The sequence below is a fragment of the Ahaetulla prasina genome, chromosome 12 (assembly GCF_028640845.1).
Source record: "Ahaetulla prasina isolate Xishuangbanna chromosome 12, ASM2864084v1, whole genome shotgun sequence".
Classification (NCBI taxonomy): domain Eukaryota; kingdom Metazoa; phylum Chordata; class Lepidosauria; order Squamata; family Colubridae; genus Ahaetulla; species Ahaetulla prasina.
In genome coordinates, this window is record NC_080550.1 from 25878051 (window position 1) to 25898074 (window position 20024).

Below are 20024 nucleotides of genomic sequence, written 5' to 3' on the forward strand. Positions count from 1 at the left end.
GCGACGGGCTCTACGGGACGTCGGGCGGGCACTGGGGGGGGGGGGGAGGAATTAAAACGGACCGTCCGGGATCCTGTGGGGCCGAGGTCGGCAGCGGGCGGCGCCCAAGCCGGGGATTTTTTCGGCCGAGGAAACCCGCCAGGAGATTCGGGTGTGTGTGTGTGTTTGTGTTTGTGTGCGGGTTTCAATTGTAAGAGGCCGCCTGGAAGGAGGCGCAAAGCGGCAGCTGATCAGGCCCTGCGGCGGTCCTCGGGAACGGCCCGAGTCAGCCGGGGCGCTCTGTCGTCGTCCCAGCCACCTTAGCCCGCCAGCAGCGGCTCTCCGCGAGACCGAGTAGCGTCCACCATCTCCCGCCCAGTAGACCCTTCGGGGCTCCCGAGCCGCGCTCCCTCCCGGGCGCCTCTTGTCTCCGCAGCCCCGGACCAAGCGCGCCGTCCGAGTTCCCGGGGCTCCGGCTGAGACGCGACGGAGGGCGGGGGGGGGGCGCCCCTCCTCGCCCACGTGACTGGAGCGCGCCCCCTCCCCGCGCCGGCATCCGAGGCGCGCGCCCGTCCCCCGCAGCCCATGGCCCGCCCCTGCCGCCTCCCCCCCGCATCGCCCTCGCCGGCCCCGCCAGCCGCCCCGGCCGAGAAGTGACCGAGCGGGCGCGCCGCCGCCGCCGCCGCAGAGCCTCGCCTGACGCGTCCCAACAGCGCAGCGGAAGGGAACGGAGCGGGCGGGCATGGAGGCGGCGGAGAAGGAGTGCGGGGCGCTGGGCGGCCCCTTCCAGGCCATCGTCAACGACATGAAGGTGAGCGGCGCGCGGCGGCCAGCCAGGGCGTCTCTGAGGACGTGCAAAAGGCGAGGCGGGGTCGGCGGGTCTCGGGCACCCCCGACGCCCTTGGCGCCCGACGCCGCACGGGCTATGGGGCGGCTCGGCTCGCAGCTTGCGGGGGGCCTCCGGTCTCGTCTCCCGGTGTTGGGGCGGGGCAGCCTTTGGGGAGAGCCCTGCCCGCTGCCGGAAGCGCCTTCTCGGGCGGGGGCGCTGCGGAGCCCCTTGTAGGCGTGGGAGGCGGCCGCTTTCCCGAAGGAGCCGGGACACGCTTCTCCAACGGAAGTGGCCGCCTTCTCCCGTCGCCCCGGCCAAGGGGGTCGGCTCGCCGGAGCCCTTTGCCCGCCCCCGTCCTGCACAGGTGCAGCAGGCAGCGGAGGTGTTTCGGGCGGCGCCGGGAGCTGGGAGGCGCCGGACTCCCCGCGCTGCCTCTTGGGGGCGGCTTCCCCTGCCTGCCGCCGGTCTGGAGACGCGGCCCGCGCTCGCCTGCCGGGCCTTTTGCTGGTGGGGCCGCGCTACAATGTAGCCTTCGGCGCAGGGTAGCTGCCTGTGCGGGCCGCCTCGGGGCATCGCCTCTCTCCCCCGTCCGGCGCCGCTGCCCTGGTTCGGCCCGGTGGGCAGGCCGAGAGAGGCTCGCTGCCTTGCCCTGTTTCTGCCCCTGCGTGGGCGAGGGGCTCCGCCGGGCCCTCCCGCGACCTCCGCCTCCTTGGCTTTGGGGCTGCGGCCTCCGGCCGGGGGGGGGACACTCGGGGGCTGCCACAGAGGCCCTTGGCTTGAACTCCCGGTGCCTTCAGGCTGCGAGGGCCCCGAGGCCTTGCCCGCCCCGAAACAAGGGCTTAGGGGGTCTCAGCTCAGGATGTCGCACAAATCTGCCCTCCATCCTGCTCGGCTGGCACAGCGCAGGATGGGGCTGCAGAGCTCTTAGGTAGAGAACCCGAGGGATCTGCACCTTGGTTCAGGTTCAGAAAGGGCAGCAAAACCTTGATGGGTGGAATCCAATTTGTGCCAGAATTTATTTCAATTATGTCATTGATTAATCTAATCTAATAGCCAGCCCCTCACCAAAGGCTGACTCTGGGTGTTCTCTCCCCAGGATAGCATTGATCTGGTGAGCCTTAGGAAGTGTCAGGCTTGGGAAATAGCAGTTCTGATCCCACCCCAGATTCTGAGCCCCAGACAGAAGTGCCTGAGAGCAAGACTGAGGTGGGGGTGGGGGGATTTTGCTCAAGTGTTTGCTCCAGGAATTGGTGCTGTGCATTGTTCCACCCTTACTTGCACGGGCACCTTTAGCTAAGGTTTAAAATTCAACTCTTCCCTGCCCCAAAAGTGCCTTCCTTGAGACTTCCCAACCTCCCTGGCAGTTGGCAGAGTTCTTGCCACTCTCCATCCAGCGTAGTTGATGAGTTCTGGTCTCCCCTCAAGAAGGAACCCACAGGGCCAGCAGTGGTGCTCTACCCAGGAAGTCCGGGGTGGGGAGGGCAAGAAGAGAACTATAAGACTTTGGGGAGGGAGCAGTTAGTGGTGGGTGTCTCTTCCCGGTGAGGCGCATGAGACAGGTGGGACTGGTCTTTCGGAAGGGTTGAGTTTTCCTGCTGCCACAGGAGAGAAAGAGGCCAGCAGCCCGTCCTGGGTTGGCCAGCTATCCTCTGCTGGATGCCCAGAGCCATCCTGGGATAACTGAGGGAAATGAGTGGTTCAGAAATGGGGTGGGGGGGGTAGGGAATAAAATTCTGGCCTAGGCTTCCCTGGTGTACCAAGGTGGGAGAAACTGCTGGGTGCAGTGCATTTCCTGCCCTGGATCACTCAGAACTTTGTCCAGATCGGGTTAAAAAAGGGGCCCGGTGAGCTGGGGTCAGGTTCTTTGTTGTCCAATATGGGCTGTAATTGGGGAGCCTGACCACAGCCCCTCCAGACTGGGTCAATTTTGGCCCAGGCTGCATATTTACAAGTGCTGTTTGAGTCTCTGCTCCAGTTCCCTGGAGAGAGGATTCCCAGCGGTTGGACTCTACCAGGGAATTCACCGAAAGAAAGGGAGGTTATCTTGAGCTGCTTTGCCCACTCTTCTTTTGCAGGAGGGTGGGGGAGTAACCATGGATTGATTGTGTATCCCCCCCTCCCGCTACATACCTCACTTGATGACTGAACTGACACTGTTTATATGAAGCTTAAACAGGAAAGAGACCAAATGGGTCGGATCTCACAAGCTGAGTGGGTGATGCAAATTTTAAGTCTGCGGTCTTTGGTAGTTCTGCCAACCACCGTATGTGGTTTATTATCTTCCCAGCTCCAGTCTGGACTAGTAGCAGGAAGTCTGCTAAGCAAGAGATGAGAACATCTGAAGCGATTTAAGACGAATCTGGAGCTCTGAACACAGCTCACTTTGGGGCTGGTTGGCTCTTGTACTGAAGTCCAAAGAGTCTTGAATGGATCATGACAGGGTGAGAGGGCAAAGCAGAAGACATTGTAAAGCAACACACAGTTTGGTTCGTTATTAAACAAATTTATATGACCACCTGAGTTGCACATGGTGACTCCTGGTGGCTTACCACTTTAAAAATCCACGGTATGAAACCCCAAATACCCACTTATTTGCATTTTAATTTATGTAGATCAGGTGAACAACATTTGAACACTCAGAATTGCATTCAGTTTGGGGAAGGGTGGATTTCCCGTCCCCGTCCCCCCAGTTTTAGGGAAACCATTTAAGAGGACTTTATGATAAAATCTTATAGCATTTCAAAAGTTAGGTGGTTTATTTCATTAGGTTTTGTGGATTGCTACATCCAATGCATTCGTCTTTACTGAACATTGTGCTTTGTACTTCAAGGCTAACAAGCTTCCCTATGGAATATTTGGTTTGATATGTGCTGCCTCTTCTAAGGATTTGTTTTGGGATTCCTGTTAATAATGGTGGAGAACTGCCCCCCCCCAAGATGGTTGGGGTCTGCCTGATTGCCCTCCTCTATGGTCCATCCTGTTCAGCTGCTGCTGTTGTCTCTCAGGGCAGGGTCAGCATCTGTGCTAACTTGTTCATCCTCACCAGTGGTAGTCAACCTGGTCCCTACCGCCCACTAGTGGGCGTTCCAGCTTTCATAGTGGGCGGTAGGGGTTTTGTCCGATACTGAAGCACTTTCCCTTTTTTTAATTTAATTGACTTTTAAAAAAAATTTCATAGCATTATTTAAAAATATTTTCATTAGGTTTTCATAAAATTCCCTGTGACAATTTAAATTTCTGAAAATATACTATTTGTATCACCCGCGCATAGGTTTAGTTCACGTTACGTAAGTGAAACTAAATGGCGCTATAGTGCGACTGCAAACAAGAGCCTCGTCCCAGAATAGCTCGCGCATCTTCCCCCACACCACCCAGCTGTAACAGACAAGCAGAGCTGATAGCCGGTGCCCCCCCCCAACCCAATCCATGATGCACAAGAGGCATACACGGCGCATTACTGTGGAACCAGTGAACGGTTAGAAAATTTTACTACTAACAGATACAAAAGTGGGCGATAGGTATAAAAAGGTTGACTACCCCTGATCCTCACCTCCCACTCTCACGGGGTAGGCCATTCAGATCCAGCTCCAGAGGTTTTGGCAGAGAATGAGCCAAGGGCCAGGCTGATGTTTAGGCATTCCGGTCAGTGGACCAGCATTTTCGGCGGTCAGACAAGGCCCAGCTATTGGCTCAGGGCATGTAACTAATAGCGGTTCCTGGGGAGGCCTTGGAAACCTGGTCGACCTGGGCCTTTGGGGCTTTGCAGATGGTGCTTCCTTGGCCCGGAGATCTGGGAATAATCCTTGGCTTTCAAATGTTTGATTGATCAATTTGCAGACATTTGTATTACTATATTCTGGTGGCAGTTCTTACCTGATAGCATTCTAAGTTTGGAAGGGACTTGGAGGCCTTCTAGTCCAACTTCCTGCTAATGGCAAGAATCCTGAACATCCCAGAAAAATGGTGTCCAACCTTTGCTTTAAAGTCCCCATGATCCCAGGGGGCAGGTGGTGCCACTGTTCAGTAGCTTCTGCAGTCAAGAAATATTCAAGTATTTCCAATTTGGAACTCCCTGAGTAACTTTCTACCCATTAGCTCTTCTCCCAGCCTTGGGCACTGTGCGACAATGTGACAGCCTTTTGAGGCATCGTGTGTGGGGCCGAGAGCTTCTGACCCTCCGTTTGCTTGCCTCACCGTCCTGGTTGTTGCTCCAGGGTCCTTTCACACAGCTGTCTCGCCTTGGCCCAAATCCTACAGTAAAGAGGAGCTTTCTCCTTTCTACAGATATTTCTACCGTTTAGACAACATCTGTTTCTTTGCAGTCTCCACCCCTTGATTCTCATTCAGAACTCCAGAGTAATAGAAAAGTTTTGTCTCTTCATCTTTGAGATGACAGCCTTTCTGCTTTTTTGAAGTCTTTTCTTAATCTATTTCAGTCACATATCCCAACCCCTTCAGCTCTTGATTTTAAGTCCTCTGACTAGTTTCTCAAAATTCTTAAAATACAGTGCCCAGATCTGAAAGCAGCATTCTTGTGCTAATACTCTGATAGCTCTTTTAGCTCATGTTCAGCGTCTGATCATTTTAAGATGCCTTAATCCTTTTCACACCTGTTTTTCCCAAGTCGCTATGTTTTCGTTTTGTTCCTAAATACATAGCTTAGGCCTGCAAAATTTCCTTTTGTCTCAGATTTTTAAGTGATGAAGATCACTTAATGTAGTTTAGCTGAAACCAGACCTTCAAAGGCATCTGTAAAGCTCCAGTTGATGTTACAGGTTGATAGGGAGGCTTCAGTGCTTCGCCCACATGTCGCAAAGGAAAAAGGAACAGGGAGGATGGGCTTCCCTGGCCTCTTGGCTTGGAAAAAGGCAAGATTCCTGAGCAATCTGGGAGAAGGGAGATATTGCTATAGAACCGTGATGGCAAACCTGTGGCACGCGTGCCCGAAGTGGCACACAGAGCCATGTCGCCTGGCATGCCAGCAGTTGCTCCAGCCCGGCTCCACCACGCATGTGGGGGCCACATGCATGCGCAGGGTGGGGAGTTGCATGCGCAGGGGCACTCGCATTGCATTTTGGGGGTTTGCGCCCCCCCGCGCCCTGTTTTGGGCCTCCTGCACCAACCTGGAAACCAAAAGGAGGCGCAAGGGTGTGTGGCACATGCGGGGGAGGGGTGGATGCATGTGCGGGGGATGCGTGTGCATGCACAGGGGTGCTCCCATTGCATTTGGGGGGGTCTGGGTACACGTGCGTGCATAGGCGCATGCTTTGGGCACTCGGCACCAAAAAGGTTAACCATCACTGCTATCGAAGATATCTGAGTGACAATTGGCTTGACCATTTTTAGCAGCTGCCAGGAGATAGCCTGGCTTCAGATTTCAGAGGAATCCCTGCTAGAAGACATTGGGAATTGTGATCAAGGTTAGGTAATCTCGCTGAAGTCTTCAAGAAAAGGTGGGATATATAAAACTAAGCGTGAATCTGGAAGTGATATGGAAAAGGATATCCAGTATTTATAGAACCCTTGTTCATCTTGGTTTTTCTGTTTGAAGGATAAGATTATTCAGAGAGTTGAAAAATAGCAGGAATTCTAAGTAAATGTGACATTGAAGTTCTTGATTTTAAGGGAAACTATAGACATTTAATAGTTAAAATTAAAAATGTTTAATTTTACCTCAGACTGCAAAGATATGAATTTTAGTTAAATAAGCAAGGCAGGAGATGCTAATGGAAAAAGGAGCCTGATGCAGTTGGCAAATAATGCATAATTCCAATGAGAAAAAAGGAAAAAGTCATGGAGGCTGCACATAAAGCTGAGCATTGACACTCAAAAGATGGAAAGAAGGCCAGGGCATCAAGGAGAGGAAGGGCCTGGAACTGCAGAAATGGCCATGTCAGAGAGAGAGAGAGAAGGGATCGGAGCTCTTCACCAGCAGCATTTCGGCTTCCAAGATGGGTGGCTAAGGGAGGTCACTTTGAATCATTTCTCCAGGGCAAGAGGAACTCTTTTCCAGGGTGCTGAAGGAACCTTGACCTGTTAACCAGAACAGATTCTAGAGAACTAACTATGACCGGTTGATTATTGGAGAGTAGGTGTTGTCTCTGACTTTGAAAGGGACAAAGCGTCCAGGGCTTTAGGAACGAGGGAGTCGGATGCTGGTACCTGGGGTGTCTGCAGAGTAGGTCAGAGATCTGGGAGCACCTTGAGCGGCACAGGGCAGCAGTTTCCAGAGACCAAAAGTAAAAACATGGACGGTGGAATCAGTAGCCAAAGACTGGTGGGATTTTCTTTATTGGATGGGCTCAAGTAGACTCTGGACTTCGGGGGTGCTCCAATTTCGATTGGAGCAAAATCCTTTGGGGGGAAAGGGATTGGTCTCTCTGCCTCAAAAGCCATTTCTAAGTCTGGCATTGTAGAAAATATGCCCTATTATGTAGGAATTGCTACCTTGAGAGGAGAAGAGGACAAGCTTCCCAGGGAAGTCTGCTTTAGATATTTAGAAGATGGGGAGGAAGGGATAACGCGGTGGAGACTGAGAGAGGAGAACTTCTCCTATAGTCTTAGTGACTCTACTGTGTGAGATTCCTATGAAAGGAGGGAACCTCATCCTCAAAAAGTTGCTAAAATGGGACTTTATCATCCTCTCTAATGGTATTGCTAAGGCAGTGAAATTTAACAGATGCAGAGAGCTTCTTCCAAGCATAAGCAACATATATGACTTAAGCATTTTTCTATGGATATAGAGGCCACATGCACGTGTACCTTGGAGACTGTGCAGGTGAGGCTGGGCATAAAGTTAGGATTCTCCCTTTTATTCCCCCAAAACTAGGAGGGACCCTTCTGAGGCCCTTTCTCGGCTTCCACCCCTCCTGTGGACTCCGATTTTTCTTACCATCAGACCATTGTGGAAAGTCGGTTCTTCCTCCTTTCTTGCAAGGTGGTTCTCCCAGCCCATTGCAAGGAGGGACACATGAAGCCAGTTGATGATCCATCTCTCTCTCTCTGTCTCCATTTTGGTTTTTTTTGTTTTTTTTTATTGAAAAAGTTTTAAAAAAAACAAAGACATTTTCACCCCTTTTTTCCCTCCTCCCTCCCAAAAAACCCCCTTCCCCCCTTCCTTCCCCCCCCCCCGGCTTCCTGGGTCAATCACAAGGTATTGTTATACATAAACCAAACATAGAATAAAATTTTCCCTTCCAATCCAATTAACCTCATCCAAAGCTTTTCATCTCCCAACTCCCTCCCCATTAAATAAAATAACTTTCTAATTATTCAAAGGCAATCTGATATTTCTTAATCTGATATCTGTTTTGTATATAATCAATCCATTTTTTCCATTCAATTAAATATCTTTCCTGCGTATTGTCTTTTAAAAAAGCTGAGATTTTAGCCATCTCAGCCAAATTAATGACTTTCAATATCCATTCTTCTATTGTAGGTACCTCTTCTTTCTTCCAATATTGTCCAATCAACAGTCTTGCTGCTGTTATTAAATTCAGAATCAGTTTAGTCTCAATCCCTGTACAATCCATTATGATTCCCAAAAAGAAAAATTGTGGCAGGAACTTTATCTTCTTCTTCAATACATTTTGAATAATCCACCAAATTCTTATCCAAAAGGCCTTAATTTTCTTGCAAGTCCACCAAATATGAAAATATGTACCGTCATCACAATCACACCTCCAACATTTCGCTTGGATATTAGGATACATATGTGATAATTTTTTGGGATCCAAGTGCCATCTATAAAACATCTTATAAAAATTTTCCCTTAAATTCTGTGCTTGTGTAAACTCTCTGTCTCCATTTTGTGAGGGAGCCCAAGTCAAGGAAAGATGCCTTTGTCTGAGGAGGAAAAAGGAAGCCAACCCAGGAATGGAGGGGCCATTGCATCCATAGGGAGCTTGATGCTCACTGATGGGTTCTCCTGTCTGAGGCAGATTAATTGTTGAGATGTTCAACATATCATGAACAAGAATTAGAAGACTATGCTTCCAAAATTTGGAATCTCTAGCAATGATCTTAAGGGCAGGACAAGAAGCAGTGGATGGAAGCTCGTCAGAGCAAAATCCAGCCTAGAAATGAGGAATTTCCTGACAGTCAGTACAATGAATCAGAGGAACCTTGTGCCTTCAGTAGTTGTGAGTGCTGCATCACTGGAAGTTTTCAAGAAAAGATTGGACAACCATTTGTCTAGAATGGAATAAGGTCTCCTGCCTTGGGCAGCCAGTTGGACTAGACCTCCGAAGTCCCTTCCAACCCTGTCATTGTGATTCCACAAATTCTAGATCTCTAGAGTCTTAAGAGTACAACCTCCCAGCCCCGAGAAGTCACAAGTACAAGAAAGGATGTCTCGGTCCCTCTTCCCATTATAACCCCTCCCCCCACCTGTAGTTACAAATGGCTTCCCTAGAAGAAGCAGCAGTATGTCTTTATTTAATAATTAAATTTTATATGCCAGCCATCTCCTGTCTAAGGTGACTATCAGATCTGGCAAGAGATCTCTCGTTAGGCTGATCCTTCTTCAAGAGCAGCACAAAATATTCCCATATTTATCTTGCATGTGGCATATTGTGGGGGGGGGGGGAAGCAGAATGTCTCTGTTTGAACATATGTTTGGAAAGGTCTTCTGAGCAACACACTGTAAAATTGCGTAGGTTGTGTTGTTGGAGTACTCTCTTGTCCCCTGGGTGGCGGCTGTTTATCTTGTGCTTCAAGGGGGGAACCCAGCATCCTTCCAGTCTGCTCCCTGCTGTAAACATTCCTGCAATGCTGTATTTGTCCATCAGACCATGTTGGTGTGGACAGCCATCCCTGGATTGCTTGGTCTCCTGGCAGTTGACCTGAGGATGGCAGTGGCTGCCCTGATCATCCCAAGCAAGCCAGCCAGTAAGCAACATTGTGGATTTAGGGAGCTGCTGCGGGGGGGGGGGGCTATTGGAGCCGGTGGCTGTGGTCAGCAGCAGCAGGAGCAGGGCAGAAGGCTTTGCTTCTCCTCACGGGCAAGTGCTCTTCCTTGGACTGTGGAAGGGACACAAAAGCTGCTGGGCAGTGCCATGGCCTGGCACTTTGCCCTCAAGGGGAGGGTAGCTGCGTGTGGACTCAGCGGGGCCTCATCTTCTCAACTGAGGTCAGATGGAACCTTCTCGCCTGCCAAGCTGCAATCTGCCATTGCAAGCGCCATTTCTGTTACAATTAGTCCTTTACCTGACACGAAGTAATTTTCGTTCTTTTCCTCTGACCTGTCTGATGCCAGGGACGTCTGCCTGCCTGCCTAAAGCTTCTTCCCAGTGCTCTCGGCCCACAGATTCACGCAGGGAGCAGTCCACAGTTCCTGAAAATACGTTTGCTATGACTAAGAGATGCGCAGATCCCTGTGGATTTGGCATCCCCTCCACGGCTGCAGTTTTGGCTTTGGGCCTCAGTTTTGGGTAGCTCAGTATCAAAGGGCCACTTCTCTGTCTTTTCCCCTCCCGTTTGGGTCATTTCTCTCCATTCCTCACTTCCCCTAAGCCTAAGGCCTTCCTCACCGCTTGATGTGCCAAATCAGGGGGCTTGGAAGTGGCTGAAGCTCTTAGTTGATCTTCTCTGGCTTTGTCTCTCCTTTGATTCAGCAGAAGAGCCCAAGGGTGGCTTTCGTTCCTTTCCTGGGGGAGGAGGGGGGCCTTCTTGCAAGCATGTCGGTGGCTTTTTGAATTATGCAAGGAGTGGAAACACTCACAGTCCATTACAACAGGCACCATCCCCCAATCCCAGTTAAGAAAAGACTTGCTTGACACTCCTCGGTTGTACACTCTCAGCTGAATAGGTGCCTCTCACGGGCCCATTGGTGCCTTCCAGGGCATGCCAGTAGGAATGCATTCGACTGAGCGCAGCCGCCACTCCAATCCCGTCCGACTCTCTTGCGTAACCAAACAATGCCAATGCCCTGGAAGCAGCAGATCCACGCCCCAACAGCTGTTTGGGCTGCAGCCACAATTTAATGGCCTTCCTGAAACTGAAGAGGGGAGAAAAGATGGGGGTTGGCAGGAGGCTGTTCAAGGGAAGGGGTGGCAACTGAGACGGGTCGCTGGGAAGGATCCCCAAGCATGGGCAGGTGCCCCAGTTTCACACAGCTGGAAAGACTGTACAGCTGCCTCCAGCTGGGTCAGCCCTTTGAGGTAGGCCAGGTCAGGAAATCCTTCCGGAGTAGCGCTCCCTGTACTGTTCCCATCCAGAGGAGATCCAGAAGAATACCTTCCTAATAGTGTTGAAGGCCACATCATCAAGCAACAGCAGGACTATCCAGAGGCCGCCCAAGGATGTGGTCAGTGTCCTCTCAGGACTGGACCACCCAGATAATCCATGTCCTTTGGGGCTCTCCTTCCCTTATAGAGTTGGAGCCCCTTAAAAAGGCCAGCAGCCAAATTCCACAGATCAAAAAGAATAAAAGAAAAGCATCATTGCTTCTAGTGCTACAGACCTGGATGAACATGAGCTCTGATCCGGTGCCTTTAGTCTGGTTGGCTCTTTGTCTTTGGCAGTGGCTTTCCAGACAGCTCCTGGTGTGTTTATCTCCTTGTAGCTCCTCTGTAAGAGGTCGGCCGCAAGGCGCCTCACTTGTGGGGTGCCGCAGGGTTTGATTCTCTCGCCCCTCCTGTTCAACATCTATATGAAGCCGCTGGGTGAGATCATCAGTGGCTTTGGGGTGAGATCCCAGCTGTACGCTGATGACACTCAGCTGTACTTTTCCACCCCGGGCCACCCCAACGAAGCTGTCGAAGTGCTGTCCCGGTGTTTGGAAGCCGTACGGGTTTGGATGGGGAGGAACAGGCTCAAGCTCAATCCCTCCAAGACGGAGTGGCTGTGGATGCTGGCACCCCGATTCAGTCAGCTGCAGCCGCGGCTGACTGTTGGAGGCGAGTTATTGGCCCCAAAGGAAAGGGTGCTGTTGTGTCTTGCCCGCCCTCAGAGCAGCCGGGGCCTTCTTACCTGCTCCCGAACACGGAGGAATGTATGCCTCCCGGCCCCAGTCCTGGCTCCATGCCCACACAAACTGCAGAAGAAGGAGCATCTCCCTCCCCCAGCCCTGACTCCATGCCCAGGCAAACGGAGCAGCTAGACCCCTCCCCCTCCTCCACAGCAGGTGAGCCTGAGGAGGTTTACTCTAACAACAGCTGATTGGAGTGACCCTCGCATCAGAAGATTGGAGAGGCGGAGGCAACAGAAGGAAGGGAGGGGCAGGCCTTAATGAGTGCTGAGTCATGGAGCCACACCCCATGGCCTATATAAAGGATCTACTTTCTGGCAGTCTCTGAGTCAGGCAAAAGTCGAACTTATCTTGCTGAAGTCACTTACTGGTCTCCTGCCTGCTCTGAGGACTTTGCTAGGACTTTGGGCAGAGCTGCAGAGGCAAGCCTGATTCGGATTTCCCTGACCCGGCCGTCAGCGGAGGAGTGGGACACGACAGGTGCGCAACTTGGGTGTTCTCCTGGATGAACGGCTGTCGTTTGAAGATCATTTGACGGCCGTCTCCAGGAGGGCCTTCCACCAGGTTCGCCTGGCTCGGCAGTTGCGCCCCTTCCTTGATCGGGATGCCTTGTGCACAGTCACTCATGCGCTCGTTATCTCTTGCTTGGATTATTGTAATGCTCTCTACATGGGGCTCCCCTTGAAGTGCACTCGGAGGCTTCAGTTAGTCCAGAATGCAGCTGCGCGGGTGATAGAGGGAGCTCCGCGTAGCTCCCATATAACACCACTCCTGCGCAGACTGCACTGGCTGCCTGTGGTCTCTCGGGTGCACCTTAAGGTTTTGGTTACCACCTTTAAAGCGCTCCATGGCTTGGGGCCTGGGTACTTACGAAACCGCCTACTGTTACCTCATGCCTCCCACCGACCCGACGCTCACACAGAGAGGGACTTCTCAGGGTGCCGTCTGCCAAACAGTGTTGGCTGGCGGCCCCCAGGGGAAGATCCTTCTCTGTGGGGGCTCCTACCCTCTGTAACGAACTTCCCCCTTGTTTACGCCAAATATCTGACCTTCGGACCTTTCGCTGCGAATTGAAAACGTATTTATTTATTTGCGCGGGGCTGGCTTAAATTCTGTTGTATTTTAAAGTTATATTTTATATTTCTAAATTTTATATGAATTTTAATGGGTTTTTAGAATTTTAAATGTTTTAATGTTTTTCGGCCAAATTGTATAATAAGTTTTTTAATTTTGTTTTAATTGTATTGTTTTTGGGTTTTTATTCTGGCTGTACACCGCCCCGAGTCCTTTGGGAGAAGGGCGGTATAGAAATCTAATAAATAATAATAATAATAATAATAATAATAATAATAATAATAATAATAATAATAATAATAATAATAATAAAGAAGAAGCACCAAAGGGCACTGTTGCCCCCCCAGTTCCAGCACAGGATCTGCCTCTCACAGCTGCCAGGAGCTCCCCAAGCGCCCTTTGGAGCTGAGTCTGTCCAATAATTGAGCGGGCCAATTGAATAGCTCCATCTTCCCAGTGAGAATCTGTGGCACCTGCTGGCTCTCCACTGGTCTGATCTGGTGGGTAGCAACTTCTGCCCTCCAGCCATGCCAGCTGCCTTGAGAGAAACAGAACTTGAGTATGGCCTCCTCTGTGCATTGGGTCCAAGCTCTACTTCACCTCAGCTCAGTGAGAGGCTCCCTTCTTGCCTGACCTTCCAGGTTCCAGTCCAGCTGTTCTTATGGTCCTTTTGCAACTGAGTGTAGTCTCTTGTCCTGGCTAAGCTTGCACATCTGGCCTTGCAAGGAGGCCACATTTGGAACCAGAGGCTCCCTTGGCTGCATGTGCCTTGAAAGTTTCTGTTGCACCTCCTGTTCCTTGCGTGCGGGAAGGGGTGGGGGCAGTGTGTCACCATTCCACTTTTGCAAGCTTTTGGCGTCTGTTTTCCTGTTTCTCTTCTTGCATACAAAGCATCTGTGCTTTAGCTGATCCTTACGCAAAAAGACTGGGGGAGTGAGTTGGGGTTTTACCGCTAAAGTCCCCCCATTCCCATTTGCCTGGTTTCCCAATTGTTTTCAGAAGAACTAGGAGCCAGTCCAGCTGGTCTTCCCTATTCCTGCCGGTTCTGCCGGCACCCAAAAACTTTACCCTGCCCTCAATTGCACTGGGCAGCCTTTGTCCCACCGATTTGGCCCCTTCCCAGACCTGCTGCCAGCCTGGGTGGATTGCCATGCAGACCCTCTGCTACCCTGGAAGGTTTTCCTCTCTAGTCTCCAGGCCTGCCTTCCCGGCATTCGGATGAGAGGCTGGCAAAGTTGTTTTCCAGGAGGTCCGAGCAGAGCCCTTATAGCTGCCACCTTCCAATGTGAAGGCCACATGTGTGTTGATGCTCTCCCGCCGTTCACTTTGCTCCATCCCAGTTGCAAAGCCCCAACCACCTCCAAGGCCCTAAATTCCATATGAGGGAGGGCTCGATTCTCTGAGCAGCTCCCCAAACACCTCCAGTTTTTGCCTCTTTGCCCGAAGGCTCTGGTGACCCTGGAACTGGCAGGCTGATAAGAGGATCCCAACTCTTAAAGAAAGAGAGGATTCAGAATATTTTAAGATATGGGATAAATTTTACCATAGGTTAGAAAAAAGACAGAGAAGCAATTATCTGGGTAATTATGTAAAAGAAAGGTATAATTAGAATACTGTGCTTGTGAAAAAATGGCAATAGATAAAATTGAAGTGACGAAAGAAGAAGCAACAAAAAGATGGAGCCATGAAGAAAACACTGAGATGCCACACGGAAGCAATGATTGATGTACTAAATGTTTGTTCGTTTATAAAATAAAAACACTTTTAAAAAAAGAGGATCCCAACTCTCTCTGCCCCGAGGCACAGTTCCCCGGCCCTCTTCTAGAAGCTCCCCAACCCTCTCCCAAGTTAGTTGAACCTCAACAGAGATGAGCCCCTCAGAGCAGTCCTCCTGTTACTGCCCCAGGTTTCCAGCTTGCTTTTCCTGCTTCTAGCCAACGTCCATGTTCCTGGGCAGCAGTTGGGCTGCAGGAGGTTCTTCTTGCAAGACTTTCCCCCTCAAGCTGTTCATCTGTCTTGGCCACTGCAGCCAGAATCCCCCACTCCCCCAGGCCCTCCACAGCTTTCCATCCCACAAAGTGACACTCAGGACTCCCATGGTTGGTTAGGTCTGCACACAGCTGCCTTGTTTGTGCTGCTTTGCAGGCTGCTCAACAAACTTCCTGCATTTGTCTATCTGGCGTCTCTGACTCTCCTCTAGAGCAGCTTGCAAGATGGTTTCTCCTTCATGGCACCTTAGACCCCCATCCCCACCCCCGGATTTCTCACACGTTTCCTCCTTAAACTGCTGGTGTCATCCATGGTTGTATGCCTCAATTCTCCACATCTCTTTTATCAATAAAATACCTTTCCACCCCATCCTGATCTTTGCACAACATCTTCCCCCACCATCTTCCACTAATTTGTGTCTTCTCTTTTAAACAAACATCCTTCTTTACTTCTTAAAAGTAAATGGAAGATTGAATGAGTTGGTCCAATTCCACAGCATGTAAATCTAAGAAATAAATACAAATATTTTCATAGTGCCATTGGTCCTAAACTTTGAGAGTATTTATTCAAAGAAACAAATGTAGTTTTCCAGCTTCGATGAGTTTGCCATTTTCTGAATTATAAACATCACTTTGATCCAAGATGGCGCCGCCGAAGGCTGCCTCGGTAAAATGCTCTTGAATGGTTTCTTTATTTTTGTTTTATTTTTTTAATTATTTTTATTCAACATTTACATCTTTAAAATCTTTGTTACATTTTTACAGCTTTCCAATACCAGCATCTTTAGTAATATCCATTTTATCTTTTGACCAACTATATACATATACATTTTGCTTGTTACTTACTTATTCATATAATCACTACGTTATATACATACTTAGTACACATTAAATATTGCGTTTCACTATAATATCTTCTCTCCTACCAATGAAGAAGAAAAATAATAGATCTCAAAAGAAACCAGCATGGATGCATAAAGAACTATCTGACAAATTGAAAGACAAAAAGGACAAGTATAAAAAGTGGAAAGAGGGGCAAATAACTAAGGCAGAATATCAGCAAATAGCCCGAGCCTTTAAAGATGAAGTGAGGAAAGCTAAGGCTCACAACGAACAAAGGCTAGCGACAAAAGTAAAAAATAACAAAAAAAGCTTCTTCCAACATGTTAAAAACAAGAAAAAAGTCAAGGAAACAATTGGCCCATTGCTGGGAGAAAGTGGCAAGAAGGTGACAAGCAACAGGGAGAAAGCAGATCTACTTAACTCATATTTTGCATCTGTCTTTACACAAAAGGAAAAAACAATCCAACCCATCAAAAACAGCACTACAAAAAACAGATTAGAAACACAAGTTAAAATAGGGAAGAAAATGGTAAGTGAACACCTGTCTACCCTAGACGAGTTCAAATCACCAGAACTGGATGGATTACACCTCAAGGTTCTGAAGGAACTGGCAGACGTGATTTCAGAACCACTGAACTATATCTTTCAAAGATCCTGGAGCACAGGGGAGCTGCCAGAGGACTGGAAAAGAGCTGATGTAGTTCCCATCTTCAAAAAAGGAAAAAAAACAGATCCAGGAAACTACAGACCTATCAGCCTGACCTCAATACCGGGGAAGATTCTGGAAAAGATAATCAAGCAACAAATCATTGAACACCTAGAAGCAAACAAAGTAATAACCAAAAGCCAACATGGGTTTGTCAAAAACAGATTATGCCAGACTAATCTTATCGCATTCTTTGACAAAATGACAAAATTAGTAGACCAGAGGAATGCTGTCGATATAATTTACTTGGACTTCAGTAAAGCATTTGATAAAGTAGACCATAACCTACTACTAGATAAAGTAGAAAAATGTGGGTTAGACAGCACCACCACCAGATGGATTCATAACTGGCTGACCAACTGCACTCAATGTGTAGTCCTCAACAGAACTACATCTACATGGAGGGAAGTATGCAGTGGGGTACCCCAAGGCTCTGTTTTAGGCCCAGTACTCTTCAACATCTTCATCAATGACTTGGACAAGGGGATAGATGGGGAACTTATCAAATTTGCAGATGACACCAAGCTGGCAGGAATAGCCAACACTCCAGAAGATAGGCTCAAGTTACAGAAAGATCTTGACAGACTTGAACATTGGGTGCTATCTAACAAAATGAAATTCAACAGTGAAAAAAGTAAGGTTCTACATTTAGGCCAAAAAAACAAAATGCACAGGTACCATATATGTGGTACCTTGCTCAATAGTAGTACCTGTGAGAGGGATCTTGGAGTCCTAGTGGATAACCATTTAGATATGAGCCAGCAGTGTGCAGCAGCTGCTAAAAAAGCCAACACAGTTCTGGGCTGCATAAACAGAGGGATAGAATCAAGATCACGTGAAGTGCTAATACCACTTTATAATGCCTTGGTAAGGCCACACTTGGAATATTGCATCCAGTTTTGGTCGCCACGATGTAAAAAAGATGTTGAGACTCTAGAAAGAGTGCAGAGAAGAGCAACAAAGATGATTAGGGGACTGGAGGCTAAAACATATGAAGAACGGTTGCAGGAACTGGGTATGTCTAGTTTAATAAAAAGAAGGACTAGGGGAGACATGATAGCAGTGTTCCAATATCTCAGGGGTTGCCACAAAGAAGAGGGAGTCGGGCTGTTCTCCAAAGCACCTGAAGGGTAGAACAAGAAGCAATGGGTGGAAACTGATCAAGGAAAGAAGCAATTTAGAACTGAGGAGAAATTTCCTGACAGTTAGAACAATTAATAAGTGGAACGACTTGCCTGCAGAAGTTGTAAATGCTCCAATACTGGAAATTTTAAAGAAAATGTTGGATAGCCATTTGTCTGAAATGGTGTAGGGTTTCCTGCCTGGGCAGGGGGTTGGACTAGAAGGCCTCCAAGGTCCCTTCCAACTCTGTTATTATGTTATGTTACATTATACATCAATTTTAGATTTCTTTTCTAGCCAATTATACCAACTGTTCCATGTTTCATAGTAAATCGTTTCCTTTCTGTCTTTAAGTTCTATCGTTAACTTATCTGATTCTGTACACTCTACCACCTTTTTTATAATCATCATGTTTGATGGAGCATGTTGTTGTTTCCAATTTTGGGCAAATGAAATTCTGGTGGCCGTAATTATGTGAAGTATGAGGTATTGAATTTCTTTACTCATTTTTTCCCCCGTCATTTCCTCTAACCATTTATTTTTAATTATTATCTGCGACTCACTATGAATTTCATACTCATGAGACCATCTGCTAAGAATTAAGCAAGGTTTCTTTAAGGAGCAGCTTTCTGTGATCTCATTCCCCCCCTGTCTTTACAAATGCAGAGGAGATTCTAACACAGGAAGAAGCAATTTCCCCAGAGCTATGGATTACCAAGAAAACCAAACGGAGGAAATGGAGACGAGGTAAAAGGGCAGGAATTTTAAACAAGCTAAGGAATAGAGGAAATAGAACTACTCTGCCTTCAATCTTCCTGACAAATTTACTTTCACTTGCTAACAAGATGGATGAAAATACTCCTTTTAAACAGATGCAACTCTGATTTTCACAGCGCAGCTGCCCTATGCTACGTCATTCCAAAGAGGAAGCCTACAGAAAAGTGGTAAAATGCGGTACAATCAGGCAAGAAAGAAGCTACTCTGAAAAGATAAAGAATCAGTTCTCAACAAAAGAACCAGCAAACGTGGAAAACTCTTAAAAATATCGCCGGTTATGGCAAACCTCCTTCCCAGGCTGAAGGAAATCAACAACTGGCTGATGACCTGAACTTGTTTTACTGCAGGTTTGAAAAGAAACTACAGCCACCTATCTCCACAACCCCCATTTCAGACACACCAACAATAGCCAAGCCTCCTACAACTGACCGCATCTCAGACACACTAACAACAGCCAAATCTCCTACAACTGACCCATCCCATTGGGTTCACAACCCCTAGTGATCACAGAAAAGGAAGTGCAAGACCTATTTCATATACAAAAGCAAGGAAAAGCTCCAGGCCCAGACAAGATAACTCCTTGCTTAAAAATTTGTGCTGACCAATTGGCCCCCATCTTCACCTGTATCTTCAATAAATCGCTAGAGATGTGCTATGTTCCTTCTTGCTTCAAACACTCTACTATCATCCCAGTGCCGAAGAAGCATACTACCAACTCTTACAATACTAGACAACACAGTATCTACAATAGAACCTTCAAATTTCTAGGTTCTACCATATCTCAAGACCTAAAATTGATACCTAACATCAAATATATCATCAAAAAAGCACAACAAAGAATGTTCTAGGCCAAATCAAAAAGCTCAAACTGCCCAAAGAGCTGCTGATACAGTTCTAGAGAAGAATTATTGAGTCTGTCATTTGCAACCCAACAAAGACAGATACAGACTTCAGCAGATAATTAGAACTGCAGAAAAAAGAATTCCTACCAACCTGTCTTCCATTGAGAACCTGTATACTGCACAAGTCAAAAAGAGGGTTGTGAAAATATTTACAGACTCCTCGCATCCTGGACATAAACTGTTTCAACTCATATCCTCAAAATGACACTACAGAGCACTGCACACTAGAACAGGGGTCTCCAACCTTGGCCACTTTAAGACTTGTGGACTTCAACTCCCAGAGTTCATCAGCCAGCGTTGCTGGCTGAGAAATCTGGGAGTTGAAGTCCACAAGTCTTAAAAGTGGCCAAGGTTGGAGACCCCTGCACTAGAACAACTAGACACAAGAACATTTTTTCCCGAACTCCATCACTCTGCTAAACAAATAATTTCCTCAACATTGTCAAACTAGTTACTAAGTCTGCATTACTATTAATCTTCTCATTGTTCCTATCACCCATCTCCTCCCACTTACGACTGTATGAATGCAACCTTGTTGCTGGTATCCTTAAGATTTACTTACTTAGTTGTACCCTATGACTATCATTAAGTGTTGTACCTTATGATTCTTGACAAATGTATTTTTTCTTTTATGTACACCGAGAGCGTATGCACCAAGACAAATTCCTTGTGTGTCCAATCACACTTGGCCAATAAAGAATTCTATTCTATTCTATTATTTCACTTCTATTCATGTTATACATTGAAATTTGTCTGGCCAAATTATGTTTCTGTTTTAGAAAAAATCAAGAACCAGGCACTTTGGTCCATGTGAAGACTATGACTGTTCTTTCTG

General features: G+C 48.1%; 1 protein-coding gene across 4 annotated transcripts in view; it reads left to right on the forward strand.

The window, feature by feature from the left end:
* MTSS2 (MTSS I-BAR domain containing 2) overlaps positions 1–20024 on the forward strand; it is an 80479-nt gene that overhangs the window by 1365 nt on the left and 59090 nt on the right. Inside the window, exon 1 of one of the 4 annotated variants that reach the window (XM_058154943.1) lies at positions 472–790. The exons of 2 other annotated variants lie outside the window; for them this stretch is intronic. In XM_058154943.1, coding sequence (XP_058010926.1) covers positions 722–790 — 69 coding nt within the window. In that variant the 5' untranslated portion in view covers positions 472–721. Of the gene's footprint in view, positions 1–471; positions 791–20024 lie in introns of those variants that run through there. One more of the 4 variants, XM_058154947.1, reaches the window with a different exon arrangement.